The sequence below is a fragment of the Pezoporus occidentalis genome, unplaced genomic scaffold (genome assembly GCF_034315485.1).
Source record: "Pezoporus occidentalis ecotype Australia unplaced genomic scaffold, CSIRO_AGI_Poc_V1 ctg305, whole genome shotgun sequence".
Taxonomy (NCBI): Eukaryota; Metazoa; Chordata; class Aves; order Psittaciformes; family Psittacidae; genus Pezoporus; species Pezoporus occidentalis.
In genome coordinates, this window is record NW_026914997.1 from 222,607 (window position 1) to 238,341 (window position 15,735).

The 15,735-nt window shown below is 45.6% G+C and overlaps 1 protein-coding gene and 1 long non-coding RNA gene across 4 annotated transcripts in view; both read left to right on the forward strand.

Moving 5' to 3' along the window:
* Window positions 1-7,367, forward strand: part of JAKMIP2 (janus kinase and microtubule interacting protein 2) — a 47,086-nt gene extending 39,719 nt beyond the window's left edge. For 2 of the 3 annotated variants that reach the window (XM_062627736.1, XM_062627737.1), the window contains exons 20-21: window positions 23-88; window positions 3,270-7,367. In XM_062627736.1, the coding sequence (XP_062483720.1) occupies window positions 23-88; window positions 3,270-3,377 (174 nt within the window). In that variant the 3' untranslated portion in view covers window positions 3,378-7,367. Of the gene's footprint in view, window positions 1-22; window positions 89-1,651; window positions 1,725-3,269 lie in introns of all 3 variants that reach the window. The other variant, XM_062627738.1, reaches the window with a different exon arrangement.
* A 480-nt stretch (window positions 7,368-7,847) lies between these two features.
* Window positions 7,848-9,898, forward strand: LOC134168265 (uncharacterized). Its single transcript, XR_009966472.1, has 2 exons — window positions 7,848-8,140; window positions 8,929-9,898. It is a non-coding gene; the product is annotated as an uncharacterized LOC134168265 (long non-coding RNA).
* Window positions 9,899-15,735: the final 5,837 nt, after the last annotated feature.

Sequence of the window (15,735 nt, forward strand, 5' to 3'; positions counted from 1 at the left end):
TGCTTTCTTTTCTGATTTTTAGAGGATCCGAGATTTAGAAGATAAAACTGACATCCAGAAGAGACAAATTAAGGATCTGGAGGAAAAGGTTGGTTCTGTTACGCTTCTGAACCACGCTGAGCAACTTTTTGGAACATGATGACCTAGTTCTTGTGAATTACACAAGCTTTCTGTTACGCTGAATCAGCTGGATCTCTTGGTGCTGTTCTACTATGCTTTCTTTTCAGTTTGTATATTCAGACTATAATCTTAAGAGTCCCCTCTGCAATATTTCATTTTAGGAAATATATGCCAAGCACTTTTAATTATGGTGAATGATAAAGGCAAACAAGGAAGCCTTTACTTGGCTGTTAAATGCTGTGTTGGTAGACAGGCAATGCTTCCATCAAAGGCCAGGTGAGGCTAGCGAGCAGGAAGGACTGAATGAAACCAAGTGAAAATGATTCTTATCTGGCTTGACTATAGAACTCAGGTTCTGATGCTGTCCTTTTTACTGAAGCTTGTAATTACTATGTGACATAAATATAGCACTAGAATCTTGTCCTTAAACTAAACTGCCAAAGAACTATATATGCACGTTCTTTATATGTAATACATATATACACACATACTCTGTCAAAATACGCACTGCGTTTTTTTTTTTCAGTGAATAAGGCCAACTCTGTCACATTGACACATTTTTCTACTTGTAGCTAGGTTAGATGGGGTTGCTGAAAAAAGGTTATAGCAGAGTGTGCTGCTATCAAGAATGTCTTTTCTAGAAATGCCAGACTCGTGTAAAATGCATCTCTGGTGGTGGCCTTGATGATGTACTTCTATTAATAAATACCAACATCCATGTGTGAAACAGCATATGAAATAATGGCTCTATTTGTATAATGGCAGCAGTGCTAACAAGCCCTTTCAGTTTGTATGTATGTTCCTAAAGTGAAACAAGTGGGCATAGTGCAAAACTTGATACACATAATTCTTTCTGCTTTTCTACCAGTGTTTTTGTGATATAAGGACTCTGTGTCTGTCTTTCTAACATATGTAACTTGGAAAAATAACAGATGATAATCTTTGATGAAAATAAAAAAGCAAAGCAGAACTTATGCCATAGTCAAATGGAGACCTTAGATAGGAGACATTTTAATGTCAATTTTCAACTCACAAAAATTTGCATCTCTGAAGATAACACATTCATTATTAAAATGAGACATCAAAAAATTTATTATTAAACATTTAATTCTTAGGGTTTGATATTATGTGTGTGTATGTGTGTGTATATATATATATATACATATATATGGATATAGATATTCCCGGGCTATTTCCAGCATGGATTGATGGCAGTTTTTTAATGCACGTAAAAATACTACCTATGCTATTTCTGATATCTAGCTTTGTTGACTTAAGTCAACCCATCATAGTTCATCGTGGCAGTTTTACCTCAGGCTTTCAATATGGTGCCAATTCTAATTGATCACAAAAATTAATGGGATCAGTTTTCTAAACCTGAGAGGTGGTATGGTACCTACAGAAGTAACTAGGGAAATAGTGTTTTCCAAATGCATAGTCACTCTAGTTGTCCTAGAGAGTGCAAAAGTAATTCTGACGCTTACAATGCCATGACCTTTAGTTCTTACACAATCTTCTTTTTCTTCTGCAGTTTCTATTTCTATTCTTGTTCTTCTCTCTTGCCTTTATTCTTTGGCCTTGATGTCAATGTGCCTCTTGGAAAGGTAAGACTATTTTCTTTATTTCCTCCAAGATGGTGCTTCTTGCATAGAGCTGAGGATCACATCCATGTGTGCTTTTGTGTATGTCTGGAGTCAGAGAATTCAGCAGGTTGTCAATTTGTGACAGTTCACAATGGAGAGTCATCACACTTCTGAGTTGCCACAGGGAGTTGCAGTCAGACCAGCACCATCCAGCACACTTGTTAACAATGGCCAGTGCCATTATGTAGCTGCTGCTATTTGAAACATACTGCCTTGATCCAGTGGACATTAAATGGACTAAGTTAAGACTGCATACTTACTAATGTTCCTGCCGCAGGGTTTCTGGAAACCATAACACAGCACAGCCTCTGTGAGATGCTCTTGAGTGGCCATGACTGGTGAAATTTTGATTTTACAGCTTCTTGCTTATTCACTGTGGGGAAAAAGATCAGAAAGTCTGAAATAGTATAGGCTAGTCTTAAGGAGCCACAGTAACAAGTAAATTTATCTGACTGTCTTTTCCTGTAACAGACAATCATGAATCCAGAACAAGCTGCCAGCCTAAAGAGAGAGTCAGAAAAACAAAGAAAATAGGCTGCCCCATCCCTGGCAGTGTTCAAGGCCAGGCTGGATGGGGCTTGGAGCAGCCTGCTCCAGTGGAAGATGTCCCTGCCCGTGGCTGAGGTTTGGAACTGGATGATCTTTAAGGTCTCTTCCAACTCAAACCATTCTATAGCTCTGTGATTAAAACCAAACAAACTTGGATTTTAAGGTGCATCTTGAAAACTCACAGGAACTGACAGTGACATTTGCAAGAACCTGTCTGCACGAGTGTCTGCAATTGCCTATACTGTTGTCCTCCTTTTAGTTTATACCACAGCTATGATAAAATCCTTTTGAAGCAAATGAGAAAAACTAGGGCAATGAGAGGTTCAGGATTTTCTGTACATAAAGTTTTCACCTATATTTTCAACCTTTATGGGTATGGAATATTTTTTCTATTGAGTATTTGCCTCTCATTCATGTGAATTTGAATTCACTCTGTGTTTTTTACCATGTAGGCTTGAATGCTGAGAGAATACAGAAAAAATATGGCCTTTTTTCCCTGGTTTCAAACCTGAGAACCATAATTCTTTTCCGTATGTAGGGAAGGCTTCCTTGGAGCAGTCTGTGCCTGCCTCACTGCTGCATTAGCCAAGGCTCTGGGGTTGCCCTGACACCACAAGCATACCACCCACTGTCATGTCTCCTTTCACTGGTGAATTTTAGGCAGTTTTGGTTCAAGAGTTACTGAAACTGGTGCGTAAATATTCATCTGAAGATGCCCATGGGGGCTTTTATGGACGAGAGGGCTGTACATTAGGGTTAGGGTTAAATGGACAGGCTTGGCAAAATACTCAGAATTTTCACAAATGCCTTTCATATGGACAAACAAAAACAGTTTAATGCTGACAACTGTAAGAACAGACCTTTTCAGCTTTGACTGATAGCTGCGTCTGGTCAAGGGTGGGGAGGTGGAGGAACTTCTCACTTGGCTGATACAGATGTTCTTTATTTTATTTTCAGAGTGCCCGACCACAGCTCAGTCCATATAAAGGCAAATGCTTCCACCCCCTGATGAAGAGAACATTGTTTACACCTATTTTAAAAAGTATAACATTGAACAACCTGTAGCCAAGACTGCAACCACCTTGTATTTTAAAGCCATCACTCAAGATTTGTTACTTGACAGTTCCTTTCTAAAGCTATGATATATGCTGCATCTAATGAAATTCTACATGTTGAAATTGGAAAAGGGGAAGAAAAACAAACTGTGAACCTACATCACTTGGGAAGAACTTAACGGGAAGGAACCACTTTCAGCTGATCAAGTCAGTGTGTCTTGGGCATGGAACCAAAGTTACAACAGAAAAACCTATCCCTGCTGTGCAGGGCAATCATTTAAATGTGAGAGCGTTGTACCACGAACAGATCAAAAGTTGACAGGGCAGAAGAAACATGAGCCATGGAGAGATGCTGACAACAAAGCGCTCAGTGTGAACTGTCTGGCTTTCTCACTGTAGGGACTCCTCCTCTCTTTGGTTTTAACCTCAGGAACAAATGACGGCTGTGATGTGGGGGAAGAACGGAAAAATGCAGTGTGATTTAACACAGGATGGGCAGGACAGGGCACCACAGTTTGCACTTGAGACCATAAAAGAGCACCACCCTACTCAGCAAAAGAAGGGAAGAAGAGGGTGTCTGGCATAAGGAGGATTTCTGATGGAGTTCCAGCCTTCTCTCTCTTCACTCTCCCTCCAGGAAGAACAGCCTGTCTGTTGTCAGACACTTTTCATACTCTATTTAGAGACGGCCATTGAGATAATAATGACTGTACTTGGTTTTACTATTTGAATAATACACTGAGGATCACTGGATTGGACCTGCAGAGTAGCTTCTGAGAAAGAAAAAAAGTGTTGGAGGGTGGAGGAGGGAAAAGTCCATGTGGTACAATCGACAATGCAGCAGCTTCCAACTGTGTGGTCCCAGCTTGGAACATATGTTTTGGTTTAGCTTGTCAAACTGATTTTGTTAGCTGGCTTCCTGATCAGTGACACATAAACCAAAACTGGGGACAAGCTGTGTGAACACGTCTTATTAAGTCAAAAGTATCGCTAGTCTTTATAGATTTTTCCACAGCTAAGGACCAGTATGAGTAGTTTGCATTTCAAAGCATTACTTCCCCTTCTAACCACAAAGCTTGGAGCCCAGTCCTGGTGTCTCCCCGAGGTCTCACAGGTCCGTGCTGTGCAGTCAGGAGCATCACACATGCAGCCGGCATGGTGAGGTCCTGCACCCCACGAGCACTGCTGTGCTGAATGGAAAGTACTGAACAGGGCACTTCTCTGTGCCACTGTTTCCATCGCCCTGCAAATGGAGTCGTACCTGTTTAGACTTTGGGTTCCTGTGGCAAGGCTCCTTTTTAAGTTGTCTTCCACGATTGAGCCTTACTTTTTTCACTGAGAGAAATGGATGTCCGTATTACAAAATAGAAAACTGAGGGCCAGAATACAGCCTGCGCATTACTTAAACCTTCAAAATAGGCCTCAAGTGTACCAACACTTTACGCACACACCAGAAGCTTTAAAAGTGCTTTTATAAACAGTCTGTCCTTTGCTTGTTTATTTCTACAGATGAAGCAACTGAGGCACAAAGCAGTGAAGTAACTTGCCACAGCAACTTCAGCAGGTCAGAAGCAGCTCCTTAGCTACAGCAGAGATGAAGTTCCTTTAGTATTGAGGGGTGCCTGCTCCTTGCAGGTATTTGTTGGCCAGAATAGCTTTTATTCATTAATGTCCATTCACCCAACTGGGTTGCAATGCTGGGCTCCATTTCTCCACAAAGATTCTTACCATCCTCATTTCTTGCATGCCCTGAGATTGAGTTAAGCCTTCCATCAAACACTAGAAGCTATTTAGCAAGTGAGATTTTCCTGCTCCTTAAAATTAATTTAAATTATGGAATGACCACATCTTCCTTAAGCAGTCTGTTTCAGCCAAGGGGTTTACTGAATTCTGCACCAGCTGTATGTTGGTTGGTTCATTTTTTTAAGACAGGCTTTTAGGCAGGTATGTTAAATGAATATAGGTATGTTGCATGCTCTTTGTTCAAACTCTTTCCCCCAGAAGAATCTGTGGTTAAAGTTGTCCCAAACCTACATGTGCTTTCCAAGAGTGCTGATAGCAGTTCAGTCCTGAAGCTCTGGAGTCAGCCCGTTTGGAAGTCTCATCCACACACGTGACACCTTTAGATCACTGAGCAACTTCACAACATCTTATTAGCTACAAATGAGAGTTTCCTCTCTGGTTATTCTCTCTAGCACCTCTCACTGTTTGTTTTCCCCTGTTGCAGTCCATTGTTCCAGTTGGCTGCAGTGTCCTGCAAGGTGAAACAGGCTGTGGAAGTTCTTTGCCCTAGCATTAGGACCGGCAATGAAACCATTGAGCTCTTCCTGTAGAATGAGCAGCGCCTGTGTTCTGTGACAGCAAAAGCTTCCACCTCTGCTTGGTTGAAAAAGAACAAAACAAAAGGAGGATTACAAAAGTTTGTTTCAGGCACTCATGAGGAAGGGTCCTGGCAGATAGAAATCCCATGTTTCTGGACACACTGACTGATCTTGCGGCAGGCTTCATCAGTTAGGCCCTCTGAACTGTGCTGTGCACATTTTCAGTTACTTTTTTTTTTGCCTAATTTCCTCTCCTTCACTCTTCTGCACACGTGCACCTGCAGGTGCTATGTTCCAAGGGCTCCAGGTGGCTGGGAGTGGTATCAGTCCACAGCTTATCTTGGTCTGCAGATTTGTAAACAATTGAGTGTTCCCGCCAGAGAGCCTTGCAGCTGCTTTGCTCTGCTTGCAGGGTAACATAAGCCATGCCTAAAACACACTTGCTGATACTAGTAATACAAACCTTCTGCTATCAGCTAGATCAAAATGAGTTTGATGGTTTTGTGTATATATATACATGTATCTATATACAATATATATGTATATGTACATATATATACATACATATGCATTTATTCCCTATTGTATATAGTAAATCATTGATATAGCTTATGGAAGTGTACTTCCAATCTAGGTATGGGGAACTGAATCTAGACTTGTTTAGCTGCTACAACTGGGGCACTCCTCATGGTTTAGTTTTACAGCTCATGGGCAACTCGGTTTTGGATCTGTTTTTCTGAGATCTCACCCCTTCGATGTCCTGAAGCTGTTTATCCAGGACTTTCTGCTGCTCCTGGTACTCACTGAGGCAAAGTATTGAGAATCATCCCTGAAATCTCTCACTGCAGTCAACCCTCCCCAGACCAACCAACAAAATGAAAACCGATTTATTGCAGCTTTTGAGGACAGCAAATGGAGCCCTGGATTCCTCCCCCCGCCCCCATCCATCCATCCTGGCCCGTGGCAGGAGTTACTCCAGGCTATCCATGTGGTCACAGGAGCCATGTAGCGCAAGTCAGCTTGACCAAAATCTGAGTTGCTGCTTTTTCTCCACTGACTAAGGAGATTTTCAAGACTCTTGTTTCAACTTTAAGCATTCCAGATGAGAGCCCAGTGAGGTGAGATGGATTTAGGCACTGCAGGTCACAGGAGGCTTCTTGCACTGTGACCAGCCTGCCTCCCACCTCCATCCTCTCTTACTGACTGCGGGGACACCGTGGAGACTTTTCTGTAGGTGTTCCCCATTTGCCAGCTCCCTGCCCTCATCTCAGTAGGAAACACCCTCTGCCCCCCCCGAAGCTTCCTGGGCAGGCCAGGCTCTCCTGCTCCTTTGGGCAGGGCTCAGGAACAGCCACGCAGCTCCTGGCGATTCCAAGCGTTTTTCCTTTCCCTCCCATCAGCACCCAGGTGTTTTTTATGTACTTTTTGTCCCCATTTTTTTTTGTGTCTGTTCAGAACAGAATTGTAAATGACTTGGCAGAATGACCCTTTGATAAACACTGGACATGTATCTGTACTATATGTATTAACGTGTAGAAGAGAATCCTCATTGTATGTAAAGTTTTATGAATGGTTATTTTTTAATTTACGTATTTAATATAGGATTCAATGACCTCTGGTGTTTTAGTTTGTACAAAGAATAAAACAGCAGCGTTTTTACAAAACAAAATGCCACTTTACACTCCCGGAGCTCCCGGCGTCCGCCTCTTCTGTCCCGGGTACCGCCGCGAGCGGGGCGCGGCTGCGGGGCTGGGCCGCCACACCCGAAAGCGGATGCGCGGCGTGTGCTCGGCGTGTGAGGCGAGGGGAGAGGGCAGCGGGAGAGGAGCGGGCGCCGTGGGTCAGGGCGAGGGGCGCAGGGAGCGGCAGGCGCTGCCCCTCCGGCAACACCGGGAACGCTCAGGGCAGCTCCCGACCGGGAGCGCTGCGGCCGCCGCCGCCCGTCACCGCCGCCGCGGCTTTACCCCGCGGGCTGCAAAGGGGCCGCGGCCCGGACGCTTCGTGGGCGGAGCTTGCGCTGCAGGGGCGGGGCGGAGGCAGTTCCCGGCTCCGAGCGGTGCCGTCGCCGGCCGCCAGGGGGCAGCGCCGCCCGCTGCCGCTCGTTCGCTGTTCAACGCCTCGGCCGCGCGGAGCGGGTCCCAGAGAGGGAGCTCGGGTTAGGTTCGGGTCGCTGCTGCTCACGCGTTCAGAGGCGTTCATGCCCACCCCCTGCACGGTGGCCTTCCGGTACTGAGTGAAGCAGAGGACGTGAGCCGAGCACCTCACCGCCTTTGGCCAGAAACCACGCAAGGGGCATTTAATATTAAACCCCACTAATTCAGCCTTAAGTCAAAGGGATCAGATACGGACGTTGAATAGATGTGTGCTACAGGCCCCTTGGAGTGAGCTTATCTGGTATGGGAGTGAAGCTGTCATGGGCAGGGCTGGGGTGCCCGCAGGTGTCTCGAGGTGGGTGATGCTCAAGAGACACGGGCAAGAGCAGGAACACACGCAGAAGATTGGCTGTGGGTGTCCTGGCTGTGCTGCTCCACCACTGCTCTAGTGCAGGAGCGTCCCGGGCTGTTCCCAGGGCACCGCTGGACGCTGTTTGCCCGTGGTGGAAGTGTTCTGTCCACTGCTTCTGGAGGCCTCCTGTGTGCAGTGTCACTGGTGAAGGGGCAGGGTGCAGTGGGACAGAAGAGGCTGCACTTGTGTCACTGCTCACACAAGAGGGGCCGCAGTGGCTCACCTGGCTGGGGCTGTGACCCTGAGGCAAAGATCCTCGTCACTACCTCTTTGTGGCAGCTGTGTCTGGGTAATGACTGATTCACCTGTGAGCATTTCAGATGTGAGCTCACAGCTGAAACCCATCAGTGCTGTCCGAGGGCCAGAAAAGGAGCTCAGTGCCACACTGAGAGTTGCACCTGCCTGAGAAGGGCAGCTCTGCTTCAGTGGGCTTTTTCATCTGGAAACCCCAGTGGGATGGAGGTTGTATGTGGGTGCTGCAGAAGTTCTGCAGCCCCTGCTTCCTACAGGATGTCTGTGAGCAGCCTCCTGCTGTTGTGTGGCAGTGGCAGCATGGCTGGGTCAGGCTTTGCAGAGCTTTCCTGAGTAAGGCAGTGGAGCACAGCCGTGCCCCCTGTATGGGATGAGAGGTGATGAGGCTGTTGCTGTGCATCACACAGCTCTCAGGCGAGGACACTGGGGCTGCCACGCTACTCTTGAAAATTGGTAATAAAATGACTGCTTTATTTCAGGCAGGGTGCTGCTTACAGCACCCGCATCAGGAAGTTCACAGGAAAGCTGCAGTGTAAGCGCCGAGCCTGTGCTGCTGCTGGTATAAGCCTGGAGATCTTTGCTGGAGGAATGAAGAACCAGTGCAGTGAAACTGGCATCCTGAACAGATACAACTCAGAATGGTAAGCCCAGGCGTCAGTGTATTTTAGGTCTGATTTAGCCCTTTCCTGTGCATGCGTGGAATGATGTACAATGGTAACCAGAATCAGGCTGCAGTTGTTTGGGCAGCCCTTGAGTGAGGCCTGTCCATTTTGTCCACTGTTTTGTCATTGAACAGGGCTGAGCTGTGCATCTGTCAGGGGCAGGCATGGCCAGCACTCATGGCTTGTGTGGAAAGAAGTTTGACTGCATTTTAAAAGGTTCCTGTGTTGTCTCTGCAGCCCATTTGGCTGGCAGTAGTTTTCCATTGTTTGAGAGATTTCTAAACATAGTAAAAGGCCTAGTAACTGGCAATGTGCCATCTGCTCTGGGTCGAGGGGGGCTGAGTCTGAACATGGCAGAAAAATACATTCCAAAGCCCCAGTTCTGCTTGGACAGAGGAGCATCCCACAGCTTGTGCCACACTGACAAGAGGCCATTGTGCAATGTCTGCTCTAGTGCCTGACCACCAAGTGACAGCCATGAACAGGCTGCTTTGCACAACAAAGAAAATCCTGTGGAAACCATTTTAGAAGCCTGGAGGAGGACTGAGACTAGAGATATAATGATTTCAGTGTGTACAACAGATGGAGACTTCAGAGCATGGAGCCACTTATCTATGGATTACAGACTCCCTAATTATAGACTGACACCATATCTGAGAGGCAGCATCAGCCAAAGGAGGGACAAAATCCAAAAGCCAGCCTTGACATTGACTATAATATTAATCCCAGTATGATCCTATCTTATTGACTCCTGGTCTTGGAGTAAATAAAAACCCATTACTCCTGCTACTTTCTTCCTGATTCTGTCCCAGTCGGTCGCACAACAAATGGTACACTGACACCTACAGATCCCACAGAAGTGGACCCTGGTATTTTCTCTAGCACTGCACTCAGCTGATATCTGTGAACCCTGGGACACAAGAACTAAAGCAATCAGCAATCAAGCAGGTGACTCCATCAACTCTTTTATTCCAGATCCCTAACCCTAAAACTGCACTTAATCCATGCTGTCTGCTATCCTGTGACATTTGTTATCTCCAGATTTACCTACGTGATAATGGCTGGGAGACAAAACAGCTTCAGCACAGATGAAACTGGAGGGCCCGGCTAGGCCCAGCAGTGCTTCAAGTCCAGAGTCCTGAGATGCAACACCCTCCTTGCTTCCTTTCGCACCCAAATTAACAATAACTGTTTGTGTACTTCTGGCCTTATCCTGTACCAAGCTATCTTGTAGAATGCAGAAATCAGCTGAGCTCCACAGCCATCACTCAACAAACAGCAGCCATAGTGTGGACCCCAATGCCGTACATTGCCCTCATTCCTCAACTGCCTCAGACACAGGAAAATCACTCACATTTGAGCCATGAGAGCCTAGCAGGAGCAGGAAACGCAAGCTCTTCGACTTTATTCTCTGGTGCACTGTCTATCCTCATGCCTTGGGGGCATCTCGTAAGATGTAAATGTAAGGCAATTGCAGAGACTAATAACAAAACCCTGGGATCTGGCAAGACGCAGCCATCAAATAGGTTTCCAGTGCCCCCAGCAAAGCCGCTGGCTCCAGCACTGACCCTCCCTTATGGCGTGCCTGAGCCCCGGGCTGTCTGGAAGCTGCTCGCTGCCGTGTACGCCGCGCCTTGGGCCTGGCGCTGCCTGGCCCCCGAGTGCCAGTGGCCGGGCAGCTCCTGCGCTGAGCCCTGCAGGGGATCGGGAGGAGCAGGTGGCTCTGACTGACCCCAGCCGGGCGCGGGACCGGGGCTCCAGGCTCTGCCCGGCAGGACGGGGCCGCCCGGTTCACGTTAACGTTCTCTCACCTGGAAGAGTCACAAACCCGTGACCTCAGCGCGGCTCTCACCTGGGGACGGCACCGGCAGGATGTCCCGTGTCCTCCCTGCAGTGCAGGTGAGAGAATGACTCATAAATGTCAGTGCAACTGACAAGTGCCACCGTGTTTCCTGTGGATGGGTTTTCCGCAGGTCCCTGTCTTGGTTAGTTAATAGCTTCACGAGGGTCTTCACCAAATGATCCTGACTTGGAGTTTACTCATGAAATATTTATGGAAAATTGAAATTGGACCTGCATAGTAATTATAAGTTCTGTCACACAGATCATATGTGTTTTATATCTGGATGGGATCATGTGTAACAAGCCAAAAGGAAGCTCAAGCTTCACACTATTTTTATGACTGCTTTACTTTATCTGTTATACTTTATGGTTCACAGATTAAAATTCACATAAGTATCAACACTAAAAATGCTTTAGGTGAAAGTCTTAGGCTACTCAGGCTTGTAGTTCACTGTGGTTTAATACACGTTCTCCTTGATACTTCAGAAAAGCAAACAAAAAAGAACATGGTTTAGTAAAAGCAATCATGAACTAAGATAAGTATTTAAATATTAAAATAAATATATTACAGCATTTTCTTGGCTGCATGAATGGCTGCATAACTGATCTGCTGCAGTGAAAGCCAGCAGTCACAAGATTGGGGTCCCTAGGAAGTACAGTATTCGAGGGGTGTGTGTGCCACTGAATAAATGGGTGAAGTATAAATGGGTGCATGTTGGGAAGAATCTTGGCAAGGTGGGTTAAAAGCTGAGACTTGATAAGTGAATCTCCCTGGCCCGTAAAGAGCGTCCAGAGCTCCTGTGCAAAGTCTGAACTGAAAATCACACAGATACGCACATTGAGTAGGTTCTGATCCTCAGAGGACTCCCGGAGAATCAGCACTTATAAAACAAGGTGGCTCGCAGAAAGACTCTGGATATTGTAAAACAAAACTGCATAGCTTCATCTGGTTTCCTTTGGACTCCTAAAGCAGAGTTGCTGAGTTGTTGCATTCTTGTTTGATGTACTACATGAAATCATATTATTAACTCCAGAGACACAGCGGGCTGTTCCCTGCTCCCTGGTCAGCATTTCACCATTGCTACAGCAACGGCCACAAACAGCTGTGCAAACCCTGAGAATGGGCTCGTTCTTGGGCCCTGACTCTCCCCAGGCCTCTCGGCAAGCACCGGCTCTGCCGGTTATGGCTGGGACAGCTTAAGCTTCCCTCAAGCACCGACTCTTCAGGTGCCAAAAGGTGCGAACTTGAGGAAGAGAAGAGACAAGAACAGCAAGAGAGCAGGCAGTGAGCAGAAAGTCTTCAGCATTAGCTCAGCTAGGGCATAACCAGACCAGCACAAACCCTTACCAACAGCTTCTGCTGGACTCTATTTCCTAGAACAAGAATATTACCTGTTGATTAACCTCTCCTCAGGCTCATTCGAAGCTGAACATCTAATGACAGCTGTGTAATTTGCTGTGGCTGGGCTTCAGCAAGTGTGCAGAAGAAGTTACCAACAAGACTGTGCCTCAATTGTGCTTAAACCAACAGGAGCAGCGTAGGTGAGTGTAACGCAGAGTGTTTCAGCACTGTAACGCAGATAACAGCGTAGCCTGAGTCCAGGGAAGGTGGGTAGAAAACCAACAGTAAAGCATTCCTGCTCGAGCCCTGGGGTGCTGTGTTGCAGACTGCAGAGGTAGCTGGTGCAGGCCTACACGGGAGGTGTCCATGTCTGTTATTTTGGTGTTTGAGTGTGAAAAATGTGTCAGGAAGGCTGTGATTTTACAAATTTAGACCAAGGATGGAACAGGAACTCACCTCCTGTGCACGTTGTGGAATACAACGACAGGACTCAGAGAAATCTTGAGCTACTCAAGAAAATCTTTTTGATGGAGATTGTAGCAGAGATCCAAAGACTGACTGCCAAAACTGAGAAAGGCAAAACTTGGCCATGCTTGGCTTTAGCAATTGTAAAATGACTGGAGTGCTAGAAATCTGACACTGGTTTGGAGAGCGAGTCACCAAAAATTGTCCTGGCACTGGTTTACTAACAGTTATCTAAATATATAGCTCAATACATATCAGAAAGATATGCAACATAGTGAGTGGAAAAGCAGTTAAAGAAAAGCCTTCTCCATTCAGAAGAAACAAACACATCTGCCTGCTGTATGGATGACATTTGGATCAGCCAGCAACAGCAAGAGCGAGTTCATGAATAGGCAGACACCCGTTCCTTCCCACAGCCAGCCACCAGGGATGATCTAGCTGCTACAGAATGCTTTTAAACTGCAAATGTGCAGCCCGGTACCCACCCACAAAAGACATCTGCTGCAGAGAGAGTTGTCCTGCTCAACTCGGTATCCAGCAGCTACACCCCAAACCGGCTGAGGCCAGTCCGTACTTCTCGGAGGGGAAGATGTTTCTCTCTGTTGTTACAGGCACAGCGGAAGCTCTTGGTGTGCTTTCTTGCTGAGGTCCTGCCTCCGGCTCTGCTGAAACCATCCTCAGTGGTCAATGTCTCCTTGGCTGAGCTACTCATCTGCTGACCCACAGATGCTTTGAAGGCTCAGGTCTTGAGTAGACCATTTCCTTTATGAACAAGCTGCAATATAAATGCAGTAAGGATCGTATAATAGTGAGTCATTAACTTTAATTTCTTTATAATAGCCCTAATTAGGTTCTGTGCATTCAGAGATTTGAATGGAAAAGCTTCTGGAACTCAAATTCTTTTGTTTGTACATTCTCTGTATATTTTCAGCCATCCCAGAAGTTCAGGAATGTTAAACTGACACAGAACATACTTTACAAAACGAGATTATTATTCTGCTGTGCCTGCTCCAGGGGAAAGAAACATCGTGAGCTTCACTTCCTGGAGACAGATAAAGGAGGTCTGAAAGCACTGCCTTTACCCATCCATGGGGAATTCACTGCCCTTCCAGGAACTTCACTGGCAAGAGACAGCATTTTTCACTGGCAGTTTCTGAGCTGGGGATCTGAACTCTTGTCCAGGCATGAAGAGAATAAAACTGTGTTTTAGGGTTAGTGGAGAGCACACACTGAAGAAGCAGGAAGGCAAATGGCAGATTTGGCATCAGTCTTTTTTTTATTAGGTATCCAAAAAAAATTTTTTATGAATGAAACCTGAGCAAATTCGACATGATAATTCTAACAAGTAATGCTGCTACAATTATTTCTTAGGTCCTGAGTCTGCAAGCTCTGATACTATCTTTAACTTAAAAACATGGCAACATTCTAAACTACATAAATAGCATTAATTATCAGTGTAGAACATGTGAAGCACTTTTGCAGGATGAGAACCATAGTGTCTTGTAATACGCTCAAGTCAGCATGTTTTAAGGCTTTCCTTGCCATTGCCCAGCAATGTTTCCTCAATTGCAGTGTACCTTGCTAATGCCTATACCTTGCTGATCCCAGCACTCCACATCTGGTTCTGCTGTAGCTGCCCTGGTTGTTAATGCTCTGCAGAGAACTACAGACCTCCTCATGGTCATGGGAAGTGCTTTGCAATCCTCAAAGGAAAAATACTGTTGAGTTAGAAACTATTAATGTGCAAGACTAAGAAAATAAATTGCAGTTTCAAACAAAAAAAAACCATAGAAAAAGTACACACTCCTTAACAGGATTAAGGCACGCACACAATCTCCTTTCAAGACAAGACAGAGAAAAGCAGTGGGCAGCTATGTGAGCTGGAGTTCAAGTACCCCTGAGTTCCAGCAGCGATGCTCAGAAAGCACTCTCTGTAAATCTCTTCATCCAGAACCAGTATCCGTTCTCAAACAAGCCTGCTGTTTTCAGACACAGCTAGAAAGCACTGGTGCTATGCTTTCCCTGGAACTTCAGAGAACGGAGAGAATGAAGAAGAACGGCAATATCCAGTGAGTATTATAATAAAAAGACAGCAACCTACAGCCATTTGAATTCCTTTGTACATGAAACAGGGAACTTTTAAAGTGACCCATTCCCCAAAGTGCATTCTTTAATCCCCAGGTAAACCAGTAAAGTTGCACTTGCTTAACTGATAGGGGCTGTGTAAAGAATTCAACATTCTGGCTTGGCAGGAAAGACGTTTACTTTGTGAAAACAATGACATTGTTTCTACATTTGTAGCACAGAAACTTCCAGGGGTCACCATGGTATCAATTACTTGGATTTTTATCAGCCAGCCTAGGCACTGAATGAAGGATTCGAATACTCTAATGACGGATAGTCACTTAGTCTAAGCCTGTAAGAACATACCATGGATATCGTACATAAACCTGTTTGACCTCTGCACATATTTGTGTGTGATACACACAGGTCCTCACTTCCATATCACAGTGCCTATGTCAGAAATAGGGAAAAGGTGAAGGGGAAACACGGTGAAGCAGAAGGGTCACACTGCAAAAGTAACCTGCCACGTTCTTACCCATTTTCTACCAAGAGAACTCTGTAGTAACAGGGCATATATAAAGAAAAGGAAAAGGATTTTAGCTTCACAGACTGAGGGTGGTTCATTTGGTGGTTATGGTATGAAATTCTTAAAATACTGTATGTTTTATGGGATGTGTGAAAGCTGTACTGCAGTTAAGGCATTAGCACATGTGGGGTGCAGATTGATTTCAAACTCAGACATTCAAAGTTTATCACGAACAGATGCCACGTTCACATGGTTTCCTAGGGAAATGACTAATATGCTGCCTTTCACAATTTTCCAGTACAACACACCTCACTGCGATTTGAAAGTTCACAGCCATTGATATTCATAAGTCACCCCTCTCTGTAAAGGGCCCACATCAAAGTGCTGTG